Here is a 23942-nt window from a genome sequence, read left to right as displayed (position 1 = left end):
CACCCAGGGCATCAGGGAAGCATCAAATTTATATACCTCAAAGAGTTTCTGAAAATCATTTCAGAGCCATTAGTTTCCATTGGGTTTCAGAACTAAAACAATGAGACTAATACATACAGTATGTGTTTCTTCAATCACACTGAGTCTCAACATCCTTTTAATCTCCTGGCTAACCTCCCTCCATTTGGCTTCTGGGTTTGAACAAGGTCTTACCTGTATTATTACCCCAGGTGGTGTCACCAGCTCATGGCAACTTATCCTCAGCCTCCCTGGTCAAGTGAAAACACTGTGGTCCTGGAGTACCATGTCCTGAGTCTGTCGATACTGAACATCAGTCAGTTCACTAGAGAGGTGAACTAGTTCCTATATGTTGGGGTCAGACCCCCCCCATAGTGGTTCCTTCATCACAGTGAGAGTCTCACTCTCGCTCTTTCTCGCTCTCCCCCTTGCGGCCGCGCTCTCTCTCTTTTTATCTTTCTCTCTCTCTGACTTCAGGAGGTTTATGTATTGTATCTGCTCAGGACCTCTTCTCTAAAGCTGTCTGATCTTATAGTTCACTGGGCCCACAACCCTGATAACCTCAAGCTCAGAGCTGCCAGACAAAAAGTTTGTTTTCAGGTATGGAGCCAAAAACATAAAGTGGTCGCCTGTTTGGTACCTCCTGACCACAACCTCTTCATTGTGCTGAGATTTCTGGTTTTTCTGTGCCTTCTCTAAATTAACCCTCATTAAGGGTGCAACCATCTCAATCTGCTGCCTCCACTGCATATTCCACAATATTTTTGAGAAATGGTTTTGTTCCTTCCATTCCTCTCTCAGATGCTAAGGATTGCATCAAGCTTATTTCATTTGTTCATGGGATGTCAACATTGTTTGCAATGCAGCATTTGTTCCCAAACCTAATTGTCCTTGAGAAGGTGGTGGTGAGTCAACCTTCTTAAAACATTCCATTCCATCTGGTATTGGTACACTAACTGTGCTGTTAGGAAGGAAGTTCCGGGTCTCTGACCCAGCAACAGTGAAGGAACGGCAATGTAGTTCCAAGCCAGGATGGTGTGTGCCTTGAAGGGGAACTTGCAGATGGTGGCATTCCCATGCTCCTGTTGCCCTTGTCCTTCTAGATGATAAACGTTGCAGGTTTGGAAGGTGCAGTCGAAGGTGGGCTTGGTGATTTGATGCAGTGCATCCTGTCGATGGTCCATACTACTGCCAATGTGCGTTGGTAGTGGAGGGAGTGAATGTAGAAGGCAGTGGATGGGTTGACAATCAAGTGGGCTGCTTTGTCCTGGATGGTGTCGAGCTTCTTGAGTGTTGTTGGAGCTGCACCCATCCAGGCAAGTGTAGAGCAATTAATCACTGTGGCTTGTAGATGGTGGACAGGCTTTGGGGAGTCAGAAGGTGAGTTATGAGCTGCAGAATGCCCAGCCTCTGAGCTGCTCTTGTAACCACAGCATTTATATGGCTGTTCCAGTACCCCAATTAAATTTCTGGTCAATGGCAACTCCCAGGATGTTCATGGTGGGGGATTCAACAATGGTAATGCCATTGAATGTCAAGAGGAGATGGTTAGATTTTCTATTGTTGGAGATGGTCACTGCCTGACACTTGTGTGGCCCGAATGTTACTTGCCACTTAGCAGCCCAGCTCAATGTTGTCCAAACCTTGCTGCATGCAGGCATGGACTTCTTCAGTAATTGAGGAGTTGCAAATGATACTGAACAGTGTGCAATTATCAGCGAACATTCCCACTTTTGGCCTTATGATAGAGGGTAGGTCATTGATGAAGCAGCAGAAAATGGTTAGGCCTAGGGCAATAGCCTAGGGACTCCTGCACTGATGTCCTGAGACTGAGATGGTTGGCCTCCAACAATCTTCCGTTGTGCTAGGTATAACTCCAACCAGTGGAAGTTTCCCCTGATTCCCATTTGACTTCTGCGACAGGTAAATTGCTGAGGGCGAGGTCAAGTAGTTTATCCCTCTAGTTTGTTAAATCACCACATGCCGTAGGTCCAGTCCAGTAAATATGCTGTTCAAGACTCAGCCAGCTCAGTCAATAATGGTGGTACTGAGCTGCTCTTGGTGAAGCACATTGAAGTCCCCCACACAGACTACATTCTGTGCACTTGCTACCCTCCATGCTTCTTCCAAGTGGTGTTCAACACGGAGGAGTACAGATGCTTCAGCTGAGTGAAGGCAATAGGTGATAGGCAGCAGGAGGTTTCCTCACCCATATGTGACCTGATGCTGTGACACTTCATGGGATCATGAGTCAATGTTGAGGACATTGAGGGCCTCTCCCTCCTGACTATACCACTGTGCTGCAACCTCAGGGATATTGATGGAGGAATCTAGGACATTGTCTGCTAGGTATGTTTCCATGACGATGACTATGTCGGGCTGTTGCTTGACTAGTCTGTGGGACAGCTCTCCTAATTTTGACACAAGACCTGAGATACTAGCAAAGATGACTTTGCAGTGTTGACTGGGCAGGGTGTGTCTGTGATGTTTCTGGTGCCTAAGCCGATGAGGGTTGGTCCATCCGGTTTTATTGTTCTTTGACTTTTCTGTAATGGTTAGATACAAGTGAGTGGCTTGCTCAGCCATTTCAGAGGGCAGTTAAGAGCCAACCACATTGCTGTGGGTCTGGAGTCATATGTGGCCAGACTGGGTAAGGGTGCATTCTGGCCAGGTGGTAATGGGTGTGAGTGATTCCCACTGGTCACCTCCCAACTGACTGCAATCGTGTTTTGTTTAAAATGATGAGTTAACCCATGAGTGTTTTAGTTGCCAAATAAACAGACAGTGACAGGTTTTCTTGTCGGTTTAAAACGGAAGAGTAACTCTTTGTTGAGCTATATTCATTCCCTGAAATGTTCATAACACCACTCATGTATGCATTTACTCTCACATGCACTCTCAAGAGAAGATAGAAGGTAAAGAGTGGGTATTCAGGGCTTACAGCAAACTTGTTGAATCTTCTAAGTAGAACAGTCTTTTTTAAAGATACAGGACTGGATTGTTTTAGTCTTGACTTGTTGAGATGTTGTAGATTTCTGATTAAGATTTCTGATTGGAGGTGACGGGGTCACTTTCAGTTTTGTGCTGCATCAAGTTAAAATGTAGCATTTGCAGCAGGACTCCTTCCTTGTTTTGGCTGGATCTTTCCCAGCCCCTGGTTCAACTGCCTTCTGTGATGTTGCTTGTGTCTCATACACAAGCTGGGTCATCTGACCTTCGGTGGCCACCTTTTACAGCATTGTTCACTTTTGTTAAAGGTAAAGTCAATTTTAAAGATTCTACCTTGAATAAAGTTTGTATCTTTAAAGTAGGAATATGGTATGTCTTTACTGGGCATGACAAACAGAAGATTTCCTTCACTAAAAGGGCATTAGTGAACCAGATGGGTTTTTATGATAATCAGCAGTTTTATGGTCACCATTATTGACATTGGGCTGTATTTTACCAAGCACTTGATGTCTGGCTCAGTGGCGGGAAGGGGGCCAAAAGATAGGACTGGCAGTGGTCTGCCACGGAGCCCAATGTCAAGAAGTCCCTGCCCGATCCTTGTGGTGGCGAGTCTCTGTGGCAGCCCGCCTGCACTGGGTGACCGGGCCTGGAGTTCACTATTTTAATTAATTACATGCATAAATTTAAATGGACTTACCTGCAATCTTTAGGGCCTGCTGCAATCTTCGGCACAGCAGTCCGCACTCCCACGCCTTCAATTCCCCGTTCGGGGAAAGGCAGTGTGACACTGGTGGGGAGGGGGAAGGAGTGAAGGTTTTCAGTGCGGGGGGCGGAGGGACGGGGTCAAATAAATGTCATTGGTGTGGTGGATGGTGGGAAGGGGTGAACTTCAAACTTTGTGTCGTCTGCGGGGGGACAGTCAAATATGGAAGGTTAGTATTTTGGGTGGGGGAAGTGCAAATATATAAGGTAATTGTTATTGGCGGCTGGGAAAGGGGCATTAGAAATTAATTTAATACATTTTGGGGGGCGTTTATCAAAAACTCAAATTGACCAGCAAGGCTGGTCCTTTAAAGTCCTTTAAAAATGGCACCAGTGCCAGTGCACAGGCAGCTGATACAATTGCTGGGGATGGACAGCCGCCCCGCCATGTGATTGGGGGAGGCGGGTCATCCCAGCCATTTAAATGAGCTGCCACGTGCGAGATCACGGCGGCTCTCTGGCGTAGGGGCTGCCATTTTTTGAGCTCGCTGCCAAGATAAGCAGAGGGCTCTTAAAATCATTCCCATTATAGTTTATCCAGATTTATTGATTGATTTAATTTAAATTCCACCAGCGACCATAGTGGGATTTGAACTGATGTCTCTGAATTACTAATCTAGTAAAGCTACCACTGTGCTGCTGTTTCACAGCCCAAACACCCCTGTTGAGACTAGGGACCTCATAAACATGAGATATGGCAGGAGGGTATTCCAGTTTTCTCATCCTTAAACACAATAAATTTCACCATACTCTTGCGAGTTCTCCTGAACTTCTCTGCAAGGCTATCAGATTGACGATGGTACATGAATTTCCTTACCTTCTAAATGTGGAGTTGGGTACAAAGGTTTTAATTAGTTTGGACACAAAGCGAATATCTGGTCTGTTAAGATCTCCTTTGGGATTCCCATTCTGAAGAACCTCTTCACTTATTTTATTGAGAGAGGGACTAATATCTGACTAAATTTGGAATGAGGGACAAAAAACATTTCATTCTGAGTCTGGCTTTTCATTGTCTGTCTGTATCTGACTCTGCAAAGGCTACGACAGATCAGATTATGAGCAGTATTTCAGCAAGGATGGCCGAAAGCACCATCGGATGAGGAAAATTTAACCAGTATATCAATACGAATTAAACTCTATTAAATCATTTAAACTGTTGCCGAGTTTCTATTGCTCAATAAACATTTACCTTGTAACATTGGCACGGCTTTCCACACTGCACCGGGTCCGAGGCTGGCAAACTGCCCAAAGGAAGATTCCAAGAAAAACATTGGCATCCCAACGAGTGCCAGCATGACCGTGTAGGGAATAAGAAATGCACCTGGAAAATAAAGTAATATTCATGCAGTTTTGGAGTGGACCTGATCAGAGACACCGCCAGCAGCGACGGAGAGTAGAAGATGGTGAGAACAGGACAGACCCGATCAATGTACTTCCAAAAAAGCAAGGGCAGCTGGTAGGTGATTGATTGGTGAGTATTATGTTTTTAAAATAGGGCAGTGCTTTAAACTCAGACTAGGAAACTTTAAAGAACTGTAATTAATTTACAACTTAACAAGTTGAACTAATTTTACAAATTTCAATCAGGGTAAGTATAATAAGGGAATTAGTATTGAGTATTCACACAGAGCAGGTCGAGATAAAAGTTGTAGTTTATACAAGGCAGTAACTCCATTCTAAAAGAGGGAATAAAGATGTTTTCCCTAGATCATGGATCTGAGCTGAGACCTGTTTCTTGCAATTCCAGTTATATGGGAACTTCAGGGCACTTCATGTGCCTTGGGGGACCCATGTGTATTGGAAGTGATTGAGTTCAAGCTCAGGATTTCTAAGCTTGAAGGGCAGCTGGAGTCACTGCAGAGCATCATGGAGCTGGAGAGGTTCTTGGATCCTATGTTTCAGAAGGTGATCACCCCACAGGCAGTGAGAGGTCAAGATAGCAAATGGGTGTCCACACAGAAGAGTAGGAAGAGGCAGAAAGTACAGGAGTCTTCAGGCTGTGTGTCACTCTCAAACCAGTACTCAGCATCAGAGACTGCTGGGATTGACAACACCTTGACAGAATGCAAACCAGACCATGGCATTAATGGGCAAGGGACCGCATGGGCAGGAATAGCAGAGTAGAAATGCAGTCGTTATAGGAGATTCCATAGTTACTAGTCAGAATAGTCAGAATGGCATTTCCGTAACTGTCATCATAAATCCCATATGGTTTGTTGCCTTCTTGGTGCCAGGGTAAAGCACATAATGGAGAGGGTGCAGAATATTTTGCAGGGGGAAGGGAGTGATCCAGGGATTGTGGTACATGTCAGTACCAACAACATAAAGAGGGCAGGTATTGACATCCTACAGTCAGATTTTCAAGAGTTAGGGAGGAAGTTAAAAAGTAGGACCTCAAAGATAGTTTTTCAAATTCTTTCATGGTATGTGGGCATTGCTGGCAAGGCCAGCATTTGTTGCACATCCCTAATTGACCTTGAGAAGGTGGTGGTAAGCTGCCTTCTTGAACTGCTGCCATCCTTGGGGTCTAGGTATACCAACAGCGCTGTTGGGAAAGGAGTTCCAGGATTTTGACCCAAAACATGATAGAGAAGATGCTGAAACAAAAAAAACGAGGGTGTATGATGCATATCAGATGAATTCTTCAAGCGAGAACCAGGCCAAATACAATCAGTCAAGAAGGGAAGTGAAGAGGAAATACGTCTGACAGAGAGAATATGAGAATCAAATAGTAGTTCACAAAAAAGGAACCCAAAAATCTTCTATCCTCATGGAAATAGTATGTAGTGGGTAATAAGAGGCAGGGTGGGTCCTTTTAGAGAAACAGAGGGTGATATATGCTTACAGGTACTGGACAAGGCTAGAATACTTAATGAGTACTTTGCACCTGTGTTTACTAAGGTAGAGGATGCTGACAAAGTAGTGGTGGAAGTGGAGATGGTAGAGGTAATGGATGGGGTTAAAATTAATCAGAAGGATGTACTGGAAAGGTTGGTAATGCTTAGAGTGGATAAATCACCTGCTTTGCATGGTTTACATCTCAGGTTGCTAAAGGAAGTGGGAGTGGAGATAACGGAAGAGCTCGTCATAATCTTCCAATCTTCCCTAGATACAGGGGAGGCACCAAAGGATTGGAGAGAGGCAAATTCAAGAAAGGGTGTCAGGATAATCCTATTAATGACAGGTTAATCAGTTTAATATCTGTGGTGGATAAGGTTTCAGAAACAATAATCAGGGGAAAAAATAACAGGCACTTGGAAAGGTTTGAGTTAATAGGGAGAGCCAGCAAGGATTTGTAAAAGGCAGATTGTGTTTGACTAATTTAATTAAATTTCTTGACTAAGTCACAGAGAAGATTGATGAAAGGAATGCAGTGGATGTTGTCTATATGATTTTTAAAAATGCTTGAAATGCCACATAAAAGGCTGGTTAACAAAACTGAGGCTCATGACATGAGGGTCAGTGTCAGCTTGGATTAAAAAAAATTGGCTAAGGGCAGGAAACAGCCAGTGTGGTAAATGGTTGTTTTTCAGACTGGAGGATGGTAGACAGTGGTGTTCCCCAAGGGTCAGTGCTGGGACCACTGCTTTTTTTGCGATGCATAAATGATTTGAATGTTGCAATACAGAGTGAAATTTCAAAATTTGCCAATGAAACCAAACTTGGAGGTGTGGTAGACAGTGAGGATGATGCTAACCAACTGCAACAGGACATAGAGAGGGCAGCAGAATGGGCAGATAAGTGGCAAATGCAATTTAATACAGAGAAATATGAGGTGAAGCATTTTGGCAGAAGGGATAGGTTGAGGCATTATATACTTAATGGTACAGTTCTAAAGTGCATGCAAGACAGAGGGACCTGGCCTTCATGTGCATCAAGCTTTAAAGTTGGCAAGACGTATTGAGAGTGGGTAGCAAAGCAATGGGATCTTGGGCTTGACAAATAGAGGCATTGAGTACAAAAGCAGGGAAGTTTTGCGAAGCCTTTATAAAGCTCTGATTAAGCCACACTTTCGGAAGTTGAGAAGGTCCTTGAGAGGGTGCAAGGGAGATTTACCAGAATGGGTCCAGGGATGAGGGAATTTAGCTACAAGGTTAGGTTGGAGAAGCTGTGATGTTGTCCTTGGAGTAAAGTTGATTGAGTAGAGATCTGATAGAGGTGTGCAAGATTATGACAGTTTTAGATAAGGTAGACAAAGCAAAGTTGTTCCCATTAGCTAATGTTACAAGGACTAGGGAACAGAGATTTCAGGTTTTGGGCAAGAGATGCAGGGAGGAATGTGAGGAAGAGAGGTTTACTCAGTGAGCTGTAATGACTTGGAACTTGTTGCTTACAAGGGTGGTGAAAGCGGAGACAACCAATGATTTTAAAATGAAATTGGATGGGCACTTGAGGGACATAAACTTTCAGGGCTATGGGGATGGAGCTGGGGAATGGGACTGATTGAATTGCTCTGCAGAGAGCTGATTTTTCAGGGCTCCCCAATGACGGGATTGGAGGCGGGTGCCCTGAAAATACCAGTGCCGGCCAGCATGTCAGTTACAGGACGCTGTTCTGAGTGCTGGCAATGTTCACCAGGGTGGTGGGGGGGCAGGACAAAAATCCTGTTCTCTTCCCTATTGAGGCCAAGTAAATTAGTTAAAAAGCTCACTAAAAGCTTGTTGGAGGGGGAGGGTGGAGTACTTAAAGGGACGTATGGGTTTCAGAAGCTCAGTTTCTGATCAGCTGAATGGAGGTGGGTACAGAGTGGGGAGCCAGTCAAGGCTGCCCGAGGGCATCAACCTGGCCCTATAAGAGGGTCAGTGGGGCAAAGAGGGAGTCAGAGTTTGATAAGGAGGTGCCTTTGGTGCTGCACATGTGGCGAGGCAAGTGGGCATTCTGAATGAATGGGGTCGTCACCTCCAGGCATTGCGGGGGCAGAAGAACAGGGGGTAATAGGACAGCCACCTGTCTCAAAGGAAAGCTGCAGCTGGCAATGGGAGCATGACTCTCAGATTTTGGGCCCAGTGGTGATGAAGGGCAACAATATCTGCAAGAAGGTTGGAACCTCAAGGATCAGGAGGGAATGGTAAAGGAAAGAGGGGCAGAAAGGCAACAGAGGCCATGCCCTCAGTGCAGGATCCACCGCTGAAGACAGAGCTATCTGGAGATGACTGTGACCCAGTGCTACATGAGACTGACTCTCCAGGCAGATGATCACAGACATCTGTGCCCCATCACTGAAGACACAATTTTGGTGCCTGGACCAGTTGGGTGGTGCCCTCCAATGCACTCCTGCAAGGGTCACAGTCATTCTGTTGGTTTGCTGCACTCTCCATTATACAGCACTCCATAGAGAGGTGGCCCTTGAGGATGATGAGGTCCTGGAAGGAGACAGCTCATCAGGCCAGGAGCAGGAGAGAGAGAGGAGGAGGAATTGAAGGCGGAGGGAGATGATGCTAAACAGAGAGGTGCCCCTGCTGCACCAAGAGGTGGCCTCCTACTGCCACCCTCTGGGAAAAGGACCTCCATCCCCTCCCTCACACCCTCCAGCATTAGATCCACGTCTGCATCAATGAAATGAGTGGCAGCCCTGCCCAGGGTGCTAGGCTTCCACCTCCCCTGTGACATCTCTCTTCCCTCTGGTGCAGTGGAAGACTTTGGCACAAACCACAGATCTCTCCCTCCGGATAACCAGCGGCCATGGTGATGGCTCCCGTGAATCTTGAAATTAATCCCACATTTCAAATGACCCACCTCCATTCCTGTTCCCACTGACTCTAAGTGGACAGGAAAGCTGTCTCCATACCAATTAAGGAGTCCCCAGCATAAATCATAACTTTAATCAGTTTCCCACTGACACGAAAACAAACGTGACTCTTATTTCCCCCTCCGTGGCAAAAATTCAGCCCTCTGACTGTTAACCAACTAAACAATTTATTTCATGTTAACACAGGAATTTAGTATTTTCATTGACAGAACAGTAGACTGCAGATTGTAAGTTTATTCAGCATCAGATTGTAAAACTAAACAGCCACAATGAACATTCGAGCTCCTATCTTATTGCATAACCCCCAAGACCCCAGTTCCTTTCACTTGAGAGTCTCAAATGAAATCTGACACAAATCAATGCTCTATTTCAGCACAGACAAGTAGTTTACAGGGAATTCATCATGGGATCAGCGCTGGAGGTAAAAATACAGTCTGTGCTCCCAGTGCAAACATCTGGCATTGATTTTTCACCAGGAAATGGAGGATCTCTCATCGTCCTGAATTTCCTTGCTATTTTTAGACGAAGCCACAATGTCTGTGTTGGACCTTTTCCCTTGAGCTGAATTCAGAGTGTGATCTATTCTCATCAGTTTTCCACCTGTTTCGTCCCCAATGAAATTCCCAGTGGAAATCCAAACCAGCCTTTCTGCACCTGTTCCTTTAACAGGGTTCAAAATAAAACTGAACAGTAACGAAAGGATGAGGTCATGAGTCCAAATTCCCATTATTCCTGCCCTATTGCGGGGGGAGTGAGACTATGGACTATGGGAGGACATCTCCAATTGGGAGGAGGGAGGCTGTGATCGGGAGAGTGAAGGCTGAAGGCTTCCTTGAAGGGTAGGGGTAGCACTCCTGCTCCTCCTGGCCCACAAGGAGAGCTGAGAAAGACACTTAAAATGTGGCGCCTGCACTGCCTGCCTCCCTTTCACTGTTGAGGGAGATTCCCAAGGCAACTTGGCAGTGTATTTCGAATCGGGCTTCCAATTACAGTGGAGTCTGATTTAAATATGTTCATGAAGTGCCCTGCCTGTCCAGAGAGACTCTGTAAAAAATGAAAGGCAGTGTGCATGATGGGTTAGGTTTGGTTTTCATTCATTTTTTTAATCCATTCGTTCTCAGGATAAGGGAGCCACTGGTCAGGCCAGAATTTATTGCCCATCCCTAATTGCTGTTGAGGAGGTAGTTATTAGTTGCCTTCTTGAACACAGTGAGAAGCTTCCTAAGCAATTTCACAAGGCATTTAAGAGGCAACCATTATTGATACTAACTTTATCTTCCAGATTTATTTTATGAACCAAATTTAAATTCTCCAGCTGCCATAATGGGATTTGAACTCATGTTTCTGAATCATTAGTTCAGGCCTCTGGATTATTAGTCCAGTGACTTTACTGCTATGTTACCATTGGATGGTTTAGCCACTTGCCACCATCCACCACCCACCACCCACATCCCCGCCACCCCCATGAACCCTGACCCTCTCCTGCCCATCGTGGGGATTTAATATCGAGGCCATGTTGCCACAGATTAGTTTAAAATTTACACCCTGTCAAGTGAAGGCTGTGTCCTCTGTATCGACTGATCTGGACAAGGTGAAACATCTTGTCATGGTCTACATTACCTGGACCCTTTAGAATCCTAAAAACAACATTCATATCACCTCTCAATCTTCATTTTTTCAGCGAGAACTTCCTCAATATACATAATCATTCCTCCTAATCCAATTCCCTCAATCATTCCTGTTTCTCTCTTCTGTATCCTTTCAATAGCTGCAATATCCTTCACAGTGTGGTGACCAGGACTGTACACTAAGTGCGGTGAAATCAATGATTTATAAAATGATGGAATTATCTCACTAGTTGGCCTCAATATTGACCTTTTAATACATCCCAACACCTGATTTGTTTTATTCAAAGCCATTGAACACTGTTGTGATAGTTTCAATTTATTACCAGGTCTTTTTCATTTCCCGTGCACATAACTTTCTTTCCATTTAAGTTATAGTCCCTTCCTGAAATTTTTATCCCTTTGCTAAACACATTACATTTCTCTATATTTAATGTCATATCCCACTTGTCTGCCCAATTCCCAAGGATATTTATTTCTCAATGTAGCTTATCTTGTTCACCTTTGGAGTTCACCATAGACATCACAGAAAGTTTAAGGCACAGAAAGAGGCCATTTGGACCATTGTGTCTGTGCTGGCTGAAAAACTATCCACCTATTCTAATCCCACCTTCCAGCATTTGGTCCATAGCCCTGCAAATTACGGCATTTGAGGTGCATATCCAGACTCCTTCCGGATGAGTTGAGCGTCTCTGCCTCAACTATTCTTTCAGGCAGTGAATTCCAGACCTCCACCAACCAGATCTCCCCTCAGCCTTCTCTGTTCCAAGCAGAACAGCTCCAGCCTATCCAATCTTTCCTCATCGCTGCATTTTTCCAGTCCTGGCAACAGCCTCCTAAATCTCCTCTGTACCCTCTCTCGTGCAATTATATCCTTTCTGCAATGAGATGACCAGAACTGCACACAGTAAAGTTGTGGTCTAACCAATGAGTTATACAGTTCCAGCATAACCTCCCTGCTCTTTTATTCTATTCCTCAGATAATAAAGGAAAGATTCCATGTGCCTTCTTTACCACCTTTATCAACCTGTCCTGCTACCTTCAGGGATCTGTGGACATTTACTGCAAGATCCCTCACTTCCTCCGAACTTCTCAGTATTTTCCCATCTATTGTGTATTCCTTTGCCCCTCTACATTGCTTTCATTGATCTCACCAAAGCCTTTGACCTCGTCAGCAGACGTGGTCTCTTCAGACTACTAGAAAAGATTGGATGTCCACCAAAGCGACTAAGTATCATCACCTCATTCCACGACAATATGAAAGGCACAATTCAACATGGCGGCTCCTCACAGACCCCTTTCCTATCCTGAGTGGCGTGAAACAGGGCTGTGTTCTCGCACCCACTCTTTTTGGGATTTTCTTCTCCCTGCTGCTTTCACATGCGTTCAAGTCTTCTGAAGAAGGAATTTTCCTCCACACAAGATCAGGGGGCAGGTTGTTCAACCTTGCCCGTCTAAGAGCGAAGTCCAAAGTACGGAAAGTCCTCATCAGGGAACTCCTCTTTGCTGACGATGCTGCTTTAACATCTCACACTGAAGAGTGCCTGCAGAGTCTCATCGACAGGTTTGCGGCTGCCTGCAATGAATTTGGCCTAACCATCAGCCTCAGGAAAACGAACATCATGGGGCAGGATGTCAGAAATGCTCCATCCATCAATATTGGCGACCATGCTCTGGAAGTGGTTCAAGAGTTCACCTACCTAGGCTCAACTATCACCAGTAACCTGTCTCCCGATGCAGAAATCAACAAGCGCATGGGAAAGGCTTCCACTGCTATGTCCAGACTGGCCAAGAGAGTGTGGGAAAATGGCGCACTGACACGGAAAACAAAACTCTGAGTGTATCAAGCCTGTGTCCTCAGTACCTTGCTCTATGGCAGAGAGGCCTGGAGAACATATGTCAGCCAAGAGCGACGTCTCAATTCATTCCATCTTCGCTGCATCAGGTGGCAGGACCGTATCTCCAACACAGAAGTCCTCGAGGCGGCCAACATCCCCAGCTTATACACACTACTGAGTCAGCGGCGCTTGAGATGGCTTGGCCATGTGAGCTGCATGGAAGATGGCAGGATCCCCAAAGACACATTGTACAGCGAGCTCGCCACTGGTATCAGACCCACCGGCCGTCCATGTCTCCGCTTTAAAGACGTCTGCAAATGCGACATGAAGTCCTGTGACATTGATCACAAGTCGTGGGAGTCAGTTGCCAGCGTTCGCCAGAGCTGGCGGGCAGCCATAAAGGCGGGGCTAAAGTGTGGCGAGTCGAAGAGACTTAGCAGTTGGCAGGAAAAAAGACAAAAGCGCAAGGGGAGAGCCAACTGTGTAACAGCCCCGACAAACAAATTTTTCTGCAGCACCTGTGGAAGAGCCTGTCACTCTAGAATTGGCCTTTACAGCCACTCCAGGCGCTGCTCCACAAACCACTGACCACCTCCAGGCGCTTACCCATTGTCTCTCGAGATAAGGAGGCCAAAGAAGTTTGACCTCCCCAAATGCATCGCCTCACACTTCTCCAGGTTGAATTCCATTTGCCACTTTGCTGCCCATCTGACCAGACCATCAATATCTTCCTGCAGCCTGCAGCTATCCTCCTCGCTATCTACCATATAGCCAATCGTTGTGTCGACTGCAAACTTCTTGATCGTGCCCCCTACAGATACGTCCAAATCGTTACTATATACCATAAAAAGCAGGGGACCCAGTACTGAGCCCTGCGGAATGCCACTGGAAACATCCGCGAAAACACCCGTCAGCAATTATCCTTTGTTTTCTGCCACTGAGCCAATTTTGTATCCACCTCGCTACATTTCCCTGGATCCCATGGGATTTTATTTTTTTAACCAGTCTGCCATGTAGGCCTTGTTGAAAGCCTTGCTAAAATCCATGTAGACCACATCAACTGCACTACCCTCATCTACCTTCCTTGTTACCTTTTCAAAAACTTCGATCAAGTTGGTCAAACAAGATCTTCCCTTCACAAATCCATGCTGACTATCCTTGATTCACCTGTGCCTTTCTAGGTGACAGTTTTTCCTGTCTCTCAGAATAGATTCCAATAATTTGCCCACTACTGAGGTTAGACTGACTGGCCTGTAATTATTCAGTCAATCCTTCGCTCCCTTTTGAAACAAAGGTACAACTTTAGCAGTTCTCCAATCCTCCGGCACCAGTTCTATATCCAGTGAGGACTGGAAAATGATGGTCAGACCTTCTGCTATTTACTCTCTTGCTTTTTTAACAGTCTAGGATAGATTTCATCTGGCCCTGGTGATTTACTAAATTTCAAGGATGCTAATCCCATTAATATTTCCACTCTCCCTATGTTTATCACATCCAATACTTCACACTCCTCCTCCTTAACTACAACATCTGCTTCATCCCCTCTTTTGTGAAGACAAACGCTCGGTATTCATTAAGAACCATAACAATATCTTCCGCCGCCACACATAGTTTACCTTTTTGGTCTTTTATGGGCCCTACTCTCTCCTTCGTTATCCTCTTACTCTTAATGTATTGATAAAACATCTTTGGATTCAACTTGATTTTGCTTGCCAATATTCTTTCATGCCCTTTCTTTGCTTTCCGAATTTCCTTTTTGATTTCACCCCTTCACTTTCTATACTCCTCGCTTTTCTCTCGTTTTGAGTTCTCGGTGTCGGACATAAGCTTTCCTTTTCGGCCTTATCTTACTCTGTAAGCTCCTTGACATCCATGTGACTCTCGATTTGGCCATCTCACCCTTTTACTTTGTGGGAATAAGTTTACTCTGAACCCCTTGAATCTGGCGTTTGAATGACTCCCACTGATTTACCATTAAATAGCTGTTTCCAGTCCATTTATGCTAAATCACTCCTCAGCTTAGTAAAATTGGCCTTGCCCCAATTGAGAACTCTAACTGCTGTTCTATCTTGGTCCTTTTCAATAATTATGTTAAAACTGACTGAATAATGATCATTACCACCAAAATGCTCTCCCACTGCCACCTCTTTCACCTGCCTATCTTAGTTTTAGGAAATGAAGTCTAAAACTGTGCCATCTGTTGTTGGACTTGCTACATACTGGGCAAAAAGGTTCTCCTGAATGCATCTCAAGAATTCTGCTCCCTCAATTCCTTTCACACTAAAACTATTCCAGTTAATATTGGTATAGTTAAAATCCCCTACTATTACTGCCCTATTGTGCTTGCACTTCTCAGAGATTTGCTGACATATTTGCTCTTTTATCTCTCTCTGACTGTTTGGGGGTCTTTAGTACACTCCCAGCAGTGTGATTCTCCCTTTTTTGTTCCTTAGCTAAATCTCTCTGGCCTCATTTGATGAACCTTCCAACGTCTCATCCCTCCCCACAGCTGTAATAGTTTGCTTGACTAAAATTGCCACTCCCCCTTCTTTTTTATCCCCCTCTCTATTGCGTTTGAAAACCCAGTAACCAGGAACGTTGAGCTGCCATTCCTGTCTCTCTGTAATAGCTATGATATCATACTGCCACGTGTCTATCTGTGTCCTCAGTTCATGTGCTTTATTTGCTATACTCCTTGCATTGAAATAGATACCCTTGAGCACTGCCAAACTTTTTTCTCTCTTTTTCCACCTTCATCACATCTGTATAATCTGCAAATTTAGCTTCTGTGTGTGTGACTCCTAGTTCCAGACCATTTATGACGATAAACAAAAGAGATGCCAAAAGAGACCCCCATGGGATCCCACTGGCAATATTCGCCCAGGTCGAAGACACTCTCTATATCACTTTGGGTTCTATCAGTCAAACAATAACAGAACCACCGTAGAATATTTAATACAAGAACAATGTATATTTATTTTGTGCCTTGAACATAATAAAATGTCCCAAACTGCTGTACAGGAACATTATGAAACAAAGTATTACACCAAGCCACAAAGAAGTATTAGGTCAGATGACCGAACGTTTGATCAAAGAGGTCGGTTTTAAGGAGTGTTTTAAAGGAGGAAAGTGAAGTGAAGAGGCAGAAAGGGAGGGAATTCCAGAGCTTGAGGCTGAGTCAATTGAATGCACGGCCACCAATGGTGGAACAACTAAAATCAGGAATGGATAAGAGGCCAGAATTACAGGAGCGCAGATACCGTCTAAGGTTATGGGGCTGGAGATCACAGAAATAGGGAGGGGCGAGGCCATGGAGGGATTTGAAAAGAAGGATGAGAATTTTAACATCAAGATCTTGCTGGACTGGGAGCCAATGTAGGTCAGCGAGCACAGGAGTGATAGAGGAACAGACTTGGCGCAAGCGAAGACACAGGCAGCAGAGTTTTGGATGACCTCGAGTTTATGGAGAGTAAAATGTGGGTGATCAGCCAGAAGTTCATTGGATTAGTCAAGTCTAGAGGTAGCAAAGGCAAGAATGAGGATTTCAGCATCAAATGAGCTGAGACGGGTGAGGTTTGGCCATGTCATGAGGGTGGAAATAGGAGGACTTAGTGTCGACACAAAAAGAGGTTGGAAGTGCATCTTAGGGTCAAATGTGACACCAAGTTTGCAAACAGACTGGCTTAATCGCAGACTGTTGCCAAGGAAGGGAATGGAATCAGTAGCTAAAGAATGGAATTTGGGCCGGGGCCCAAGAACAATGGCTTCAGTCTTTCCAATATTTAATTGGAGGAAAGTTCTGCACATCAAGTACTGGATGTCAGATAAGCAGTCTGATAATTTAGCAACAGTGGAGGAGTCCAGAGAAGAACAGAATTGAAAAATGGTTCTCGACCCTTCTGCCAATGGGAACAGTTTCTCTCTATCTACTCATGATTTTGAACATCTCTACTCAATCTCCTCTCAACCTTCTCTTCTCTAAGGAGAACAACACAGCTTCTCCAATCTATCCACCTATCTGAAGTCCTTCATCCCCAAAACCATTCTTGTAAATCCTTCCTGCACCCTCTCAAATGCCTTCACATCCATACACACCACATCAACCACATGACCCTCATCAACCGTCTCTGTAACCTCATCAATAAACTCATCACAAAGGGTTGTGAGGCTAGAGAAGATTATTGAGATAGGAATGGACAAGGCTTTGGATAGATTTGAAAACAGAATGGGAATTTAAAATCGAGCTATTGTTTATCCAGGAGCCAATGTGGGTCAGTGAACACAGGCTGATGGGTGAACAGGAATTGGTGCAACCTCGGACACAGTTTATGGAGGGCAGAATGTGGGAGACTGGCCAAGAATATCTTTCGCCTTCATTATAATGTACCTCACCTGTACCTGAAGCATCTCTTCCTTAAAGATAACCCATTGTCCATTACAGTTTTAATTGTCAGTCTTTGCTTCTATTTTACCCTTGCTAGATCCCTTCTCATTGCATTGAGATTAAGCCTTTTCAATTTAGACATTGTACCTTGTATTGTTGCTTGCTTTTCTGCATTACTAGTATAAAACGTATGATGCAATGATCACTCTTACCCAAGTGCTCCTGACAGACACTTGGTCCACTTGGCCCACCTCATTTCCCAGCACCAGATCCAGCAATGCCTCTTTCTAGTTGGGCCAAGAACATACTGATCAAGCAAGTTCTCCTGAACACATTTCAGAAATTCCTCCCCCTCCTTTCCCTTTACTCTAACATTATCCCATTCGATATTTGGGTAACTAAAGTCCCTCAATATCACCACTCTATAGTTCTTGCACATCTCTGTGGTGTCCCTGCAGAATTGTTCCTCTATCTTTCTCTTACTATTTGGAAGCCTGTACCCAAAGTAGCATGATCATACTGTTTTTGCTTCTCAACTTTAATCAAATGGATTCTGTTCTTGCCCCCTCAAGGAAATCCTCTCTTTCCAACACTACAATCAGTACTAACACCCCACCTCCCTTTTTACCTTCTCTAGCTTTTCTGAACATGTTATGTCCTTGTATATTAAGTAGTAGTCCTCACCATTTTTAAGCCACATTTCCGTTATTGCCACATCCTGCTATCTGTGCTTGTAGCTCACCAACCTTATTCACTGCACTTTGTATGTTTACATACAGCATTGTAATCCTGCCTTTGCATTCCACCTAGTCCTTCTCAGTCTGCTCTCATCTAATATGGAACTACTCCCTTCTGTCGTACTGTCCAATGCCCTCACATCATGCACCTTATTCCTCTTTTCTACTTCTATATGCTGGTGCCCATTCCCTTGCCAATTTAGGTAAACCCTTCCCAACTGCACTAGTGAACCTCGCCGGAAGGAATAAAAACAGAAAGTGCTGAAATACTCAGCAATTCAGACAGCATCTCTGGAGCGAGAAGCAGAGTTAACATTTCAGGTCAGTGACCTTTCATCAGAGCTGGCAAAGGTTAGGCCATTGGTCCCAGTCCGTTTGTGGCACAACCTGTCCCTTTTGAATAGGTATCTTCTGCACAGAACTGATCCCAATGCCCCAAGAACCTGAGCTCTCCCTCCTGCACCATGCTTCTAGCCACACATGCATCTTCCCTATTTTCCACACCTTAGTAAGAGTAGAAAAAGGCACTGTGGGTAATTCAGAGATTGCTACCTTTGAGTTCCTACTCTTTAACTTCCTCCCTACCTCCTGAAAATCTGACCGTAGGACATCAATGCCTTCCCTTGCTATGGTGTTAGTATCAATGTGTACCACAGCTTCTGCCTCACTTGCCCCTGCAGAATATCCTGCACCCTCTCCATGATGTCCTTTACCCTGGCACCAGGGAGGCAACACATCATGCAGGACTCACAATGACTGTTACAGAAATGCCCGTCTGTCCCCCTGACTATGAAATCTTCTATAATGACTCATGTCTACTCTTTGCTGCTCCCTCCTGTGCAGTCCCTTGCCCATTGGTGCCATGCTCTGGATTGCATTCGTTCGGGGTATCATCACTTCCAGAAGTCTCCAATGTTTTTTTTTTCATGGGATGTGGGCATCAGTGGCAAGGCCAGCATTTGTTGCCCTCCCTCATTGCCCTTGACAACTAAGTGCCTTGCTAGGCCATTTCAGAGGACAGTTAAAGGGCAACCACAATGCCTGGGTCTGGAATCACATGTAGGCCAGACCAGGTAAGGATGGCAGATGTCCTTCCTGAAAGGACGTTGGTGAACCAAATGGATTTTTATGACAATCGATGTTTCAATTCCAGATTTGTATTAATTAATGGAATTTAAATACTACCAGCTGCCATGGTGGGCTTTGAACCTGTACCCCCAGTTCATTGGCCTGGGCCTCTGGATTACTAGTTCAGTGACATTACCACTATGTCACCGTCTCCCCTGAAAGTATCTGCTAGAAGGTTGCACACACCCAAAGACTCTTGCACCTCCTGCCTTTTCACAGACTTCTGCATGGCCACACAACTACTCTTAATGTCTGTGTGGTGACAATCTCCTGGAAAATATGATCCAAGAAACTCTCTGGCTCCCTGATTCTCCGCAGTGACTCCAGCTGTCCCTCAAACTCGGGAATCCTGAGCTCGAGCTGAAGCAGCTGGGGACAATTCCTGCACATGTGGTGCCCCAAGAGACATGAAGAGTCCTGGAGTTCCCACATGGCACAGGAATTGCAGACAACAGGTCGCAGTTGCCCATACATGAAGTTTCCAGCTTTATCTGTGGAAGGGAATGGGAGAATAATCACTTTAGTCATTCCCTGTTCTCCAGCTAATCATAGAATCAAAGAACAGCAGAAACCTTCAGCGCAAAAGGAGCCTATTCTGTCCATCGTGCCTGTGTTGTCTCTTTGACAGAGCAGTCATGTTTTGTCCCAAATCCCTGCTTTTTGTCCAAAATCCTGTATGTTCCTCATCCTCAAATCCCTGCCCAACTCCCTTTTAAAATTAGTTATGGAATCTGCTTCCCCCACCTTTTCGGGTCATGTGTTCCAGATCCCGACAACTTTCTGAGTGAAAGCATTTCTCCTCATTTCCACTCTAGATTGTTTGTCAATGATTTTAAATCTCTATTGCCCCACTTGCCATAGGGAATAGGTTTTCTCTATCTACTCTCTTAAAACAGTTCATCATCTTGAAAAACTTTTACGTCACTGCTTAATCTTTTCTGCTCAAAGGAGAACAATTCTAACATTTCCAACCTCTCCTCATCATGGAGGTCCCTCATCCCTGGTAACGTCCTGGTGAACAATACCTCCTGCAGTTTTGCAAGTCAGGTAAGGGAATCATGGAGAAGCACTGTAAGTGCAGTGGTGCCGTTACTGGACTAGGACCCTACAGTCCACAGGTTCAAATCTCCACAAGACAAACTGTGAAATTGAATTCAATAAATCTGGGAATCTGTGGACTGCAACTAAAAAATGACAATAACAGGTAATGGAGTGTTGTGCAAACCCAACTGATTTACTAATGTCCTCAGCTGAAAAGATCACTGCCACCCCTACCTGGACTGACCTACACATGGCTCCATTTCCACACCATGTGACTATCTCTTACTGCCCTCAGAGCAGCATTTTTTTATGATTCGTTGCATGGGATGTGGGCGTTGCTGGCCAGGCTAGCCTTAATTGTCCATCCCTAATTGCCCATGAGAAGGTGCTGGTGAGCTGCCTTCTTAAACTGCTGTAGTCTAAGTACTATTAGGAAGGGAGTTCCAGGATTTTGACCCAGTGACACTGAAGGAACGGTGACATAGTTCCAAGTCAGGATGGTGTGTAGTTTGGAGGGGAACTTGCAGGTTATGGTGTTCCCATGCATCAGTTGCCCTTCTCCTTCTAGGTGGTAGAGGTCGAATGTTTGGAAGCTGCTGCCTGAGGGGCCTTGGTGTATTGCTGTGGTGCACTTGTGGATGGTGCACACTGCTGCCACTGTGCGTCGGTGGTGGAGGGAGTAAATGTTTGTGAATGGCTGCCAATCAAGCGGGCTGCTTTGTCCTGGATGGTGTCGAGTTTCTTGAGTGCTGTTGGAGCTGCATCCATCCAGGACACACTCCTGACTTGTGCCTTGTAGATGGTGGACAGGCTTTGGGGAGTCAGCAGGTGAGTTACTCACTGCAGGATTCCTAGCCTCTGACCTGCTCTTGTAGCCACAGTATTTATATGGCGACTCCAGTTCAGATTCTAGTCAATGGTAACCCCCTAGGATGTTGATAGTGAGGGATTCAATGCCGTTGAATGTCAAGGGGAGATAGTTCGACGAGGAATGGGTAGTAAATACAACCTTGTCACATCACCCACATCCCTCAAAATTTTTTTTTTATAAATAGACAAAAATGTAAAGCTGTGAGATTCAATTCATTGTTCCTTATTTCAACAATGTTCAGCTTTGTATCATTTATTTAGTACAGTACATTGAATGAAATATTCTTTATCAATCAATGAATTTATTTCAGCCTTTCTCTGCCCTGTATTTTGGATTTCACTACAGTACCTCCTCCATTTCTGTAAGCCAGGTAAGGGAATCTCCAGACATTGCCCAGACCCACAGCATTGCCGATCACTGAGAGCAAGTAGTCAGTCTTCGAGGACCAGTTCCCTCGCTCCACATTCTCGTCACTTTCACCCACATGTTCTTTGTTTACAGCCTGGGGGAAAAGAGGAAACAACTGACTCAGAAATTAGACTTTGTCAGAATAGACCTCAAGCAAAAAGTACAGTTTTCACCCACTACACATGCACTGTGTTGTTCTCCATTTAGCTGCAATTGCTTGGTAGTTTAAAAACACCCAGAACCCCACAGAGAACTTTAATTCACAACAACCAAAATCCACAAATCATCAGCACATCTGAGTGTTACATGAGTTTAGTGTCATGGTTTGATCAAATACTCATCATGTCAGCTGGAGGGTGCGTTTGGTGGCCATTCTGTGAGAACCTAGAAAAAGCCAATTCTCTATTGTCCATTTTTGGTACAATGATGAATGATTCTTCCACTTGTTCAGGCGCTGAATGTAAACATTGAGGACAACAGTTTTGTCCAAAAGTGTTCAAACTGTGTACTGCCCCGGGACTTTGGTCGATGACGATTCAGCTTCTCACCAGGCAATGACTCTTCCACAGTTCGAATCTGGTCCCTTACGCTGTTTAAAAGGGTCTGGTGATATCAAGTTCCCAGAGTATTTCTTCTGTTAATAAATCCATTTCCATAATAAGTATTCCCATTGCATGTTACTTACATCAGTTTCACTGTATTCAGTAGCAAAGTGCCGTTCTTCTGCATCAACAGGTTTGACAACAGCGGCAATATTTAAAGGGGATAGCACCGAGTGAAACTGCACCAATCAAGAGCTCAGGCAAATCAGTCCTCTGAGTGTGTTTGTACAAATATGGGACAGTGTGCTCTAATCAGGTGTCAGCAACATGTCCGTACATGGACACCAATGTCCGTGGTAAAAAAAATATTGACGTCCGTGACTGGCAATTTCAGGGACGAGAAATTTCCACCAAATGGAAGATTTCCGACATTGGGATTTTGGAAATCAGCCATTGGCTTCTTCGTTGCAACTAGACCAGCTTGAAAAAAAGTTTCACAGCTGACAGGAGTAGTGGCTTCCAAACTTCAGACAGCTTCCTGTCTTTCCTGCGGTCCAATGTTTTTATTTGAAAGCCCACCGGAAAACCCCTTCAGCTGTCTGAAGTTTGGAAGTTGCTGTTCCTGCTCTCAGCACCTATCAACTCTAAAACTGACAGTTGTGATTTTTTTTTTAAGTTTAAAGTTCCCACTATCAGCAACCGTCAGAGAAAGGGAGGGACAACCAAAGAGAGGGAGAAACACAAAGGGGGGATAGAGAGAGCGATGGGGGACAGAAAGCGAGGGAAGGTCATAGAGAGCGGGAACAGCACTGGGGACAAAACAGAGAGGGGGACAACACAGAACGGGGGTAACAATGTGGGGAGATGGCACGGAGTGGTGATTGATGAGGGGGGAAGCAATAGAGGTGGATGACATGGTTAGGGGGAGGGAACAACACAGAGAGGATGGGAAACATAAAAAGGGCGTGACAACACAAAAGAGGGGGCCAGCACAGAGAGGGCAGGGAGCAACACAGAAGGGGTGGAAACACAGAAAGAGAGGTAAAGAGAGAGAGACAGAAAGAGAGAGAGAGAGGGAGAGTGAGTGGAGGGTGTTACGACCAGGTGAGAAAGAGGTCCAGGGGTTCCCTTTCAGCCTTCACCTGGTCTTAATTTAACAGGGTTTAATTTTAAACACACTGTTTTTAGCTCCCCATTGGTGAATCCTTGTTCACCGCTTTCCAATTATAAGGCAAAGAAACCAGCACACCAGGTTTTCTCAGGTTTAAAGAAGAAAGTGAAATTTTATTAAATTTAAACTCGAATTCGGTTAACGCCTATGGATACACAACTCGCCCACGCGAACATGCACATGTGATACACACATGCAAATTGGGACAGAAAAGAGCAGAAGAAAAATAAAGTGAAAAGTTTTGAGGCGTCCTCTGACGGGGGTTTGTTACTGTGCTTCGAGCTTGCTGTAGAGTCCTTGATTGTAGGTAGTCCTACTTTTCGTTGGGGTTCAGTTTTCTTCTTTAACCTTGTTCAATGTCGGAGACTTTTCTCTCTTGGGATTCATGTGTCTTCAGTTGGTTTTGGAGTTCTGTGAGAATGAGATGGGAGCAGGCAGAAGAGAGGTCTTCTCAGCCCAGGAGCAAACAGCTTTCTAAGTTAAAATTCTCTGTGGCGAGTTCAAAAAAAGTGCAGCAGCCAGTTAGTCATGTGACCAGATGGCCTAATTAGCCCTGCCCCTTGTGAATTGTCTTGTCCTAGAAGACCTTGGAATGTCTCCTCGACACACTGGTGATTAAAAATCCATTGCGGGTTAAATTTGAGCAGGGAGTATCCCCTTTGTCCTTTCAAGTACTGTCTATCAATATGAAAAATGTCTTTCCAGCCTGTCTGGCAGCC

General features: G+C 44.9%; 1 protein-coding gene across 1 annotated transcript in view; it reads right to left on the bottom strand.

The window, feature by feature from the left end:
• The window catches only part of LOC137377789 (sodium- and chloride-dependent neutral and basic amino acid transporter B(0+)-like), a 122552-nt gene extending 100629 nt beyond the window's left edge, over nt 1-21923 (bottom strand). The window contains exons 1-3 of the mRNA XM_068047847.1: nt 21854-21923; nt 21451-21606; nt 4919-5050 (exon numbers count right to left, since the gene is read on the bottom strand). Of these exons, the coding sequence (XP_067903948.1) occupies nt 4919-5050; nt 21451-21606; nt 21854-21923 (358 nt within the window). The remainder of the gene's footprint in view (nt 1-4918; nt 5051-21450; nt 21607-21853) is intronic.
• Between the last annotated feature and the right edge of the window lie 2019 nt (nt 21924-23942).

The sequence above is a fragment of the Heterodontus francisci genome, chromosome 15 (assembly GCF_036365525.1).
Source record: "Heterodontus francisci isolate sHetFra1 chromosome 15, sHetFra1.hap1, whole genome shotgun sequence".
Taxonomy (NCBI): Eukaryota; Metazoa; Chordata; class Chondrichthyes; order Heterodontiformes; family Heterodontidae; genus Heterodontus; species Heterodontus francisci.
Note: the sequence above shows the minus strand (reverse complement) of the source record. Positions and strands in the feature narration are given on the sequence as shown.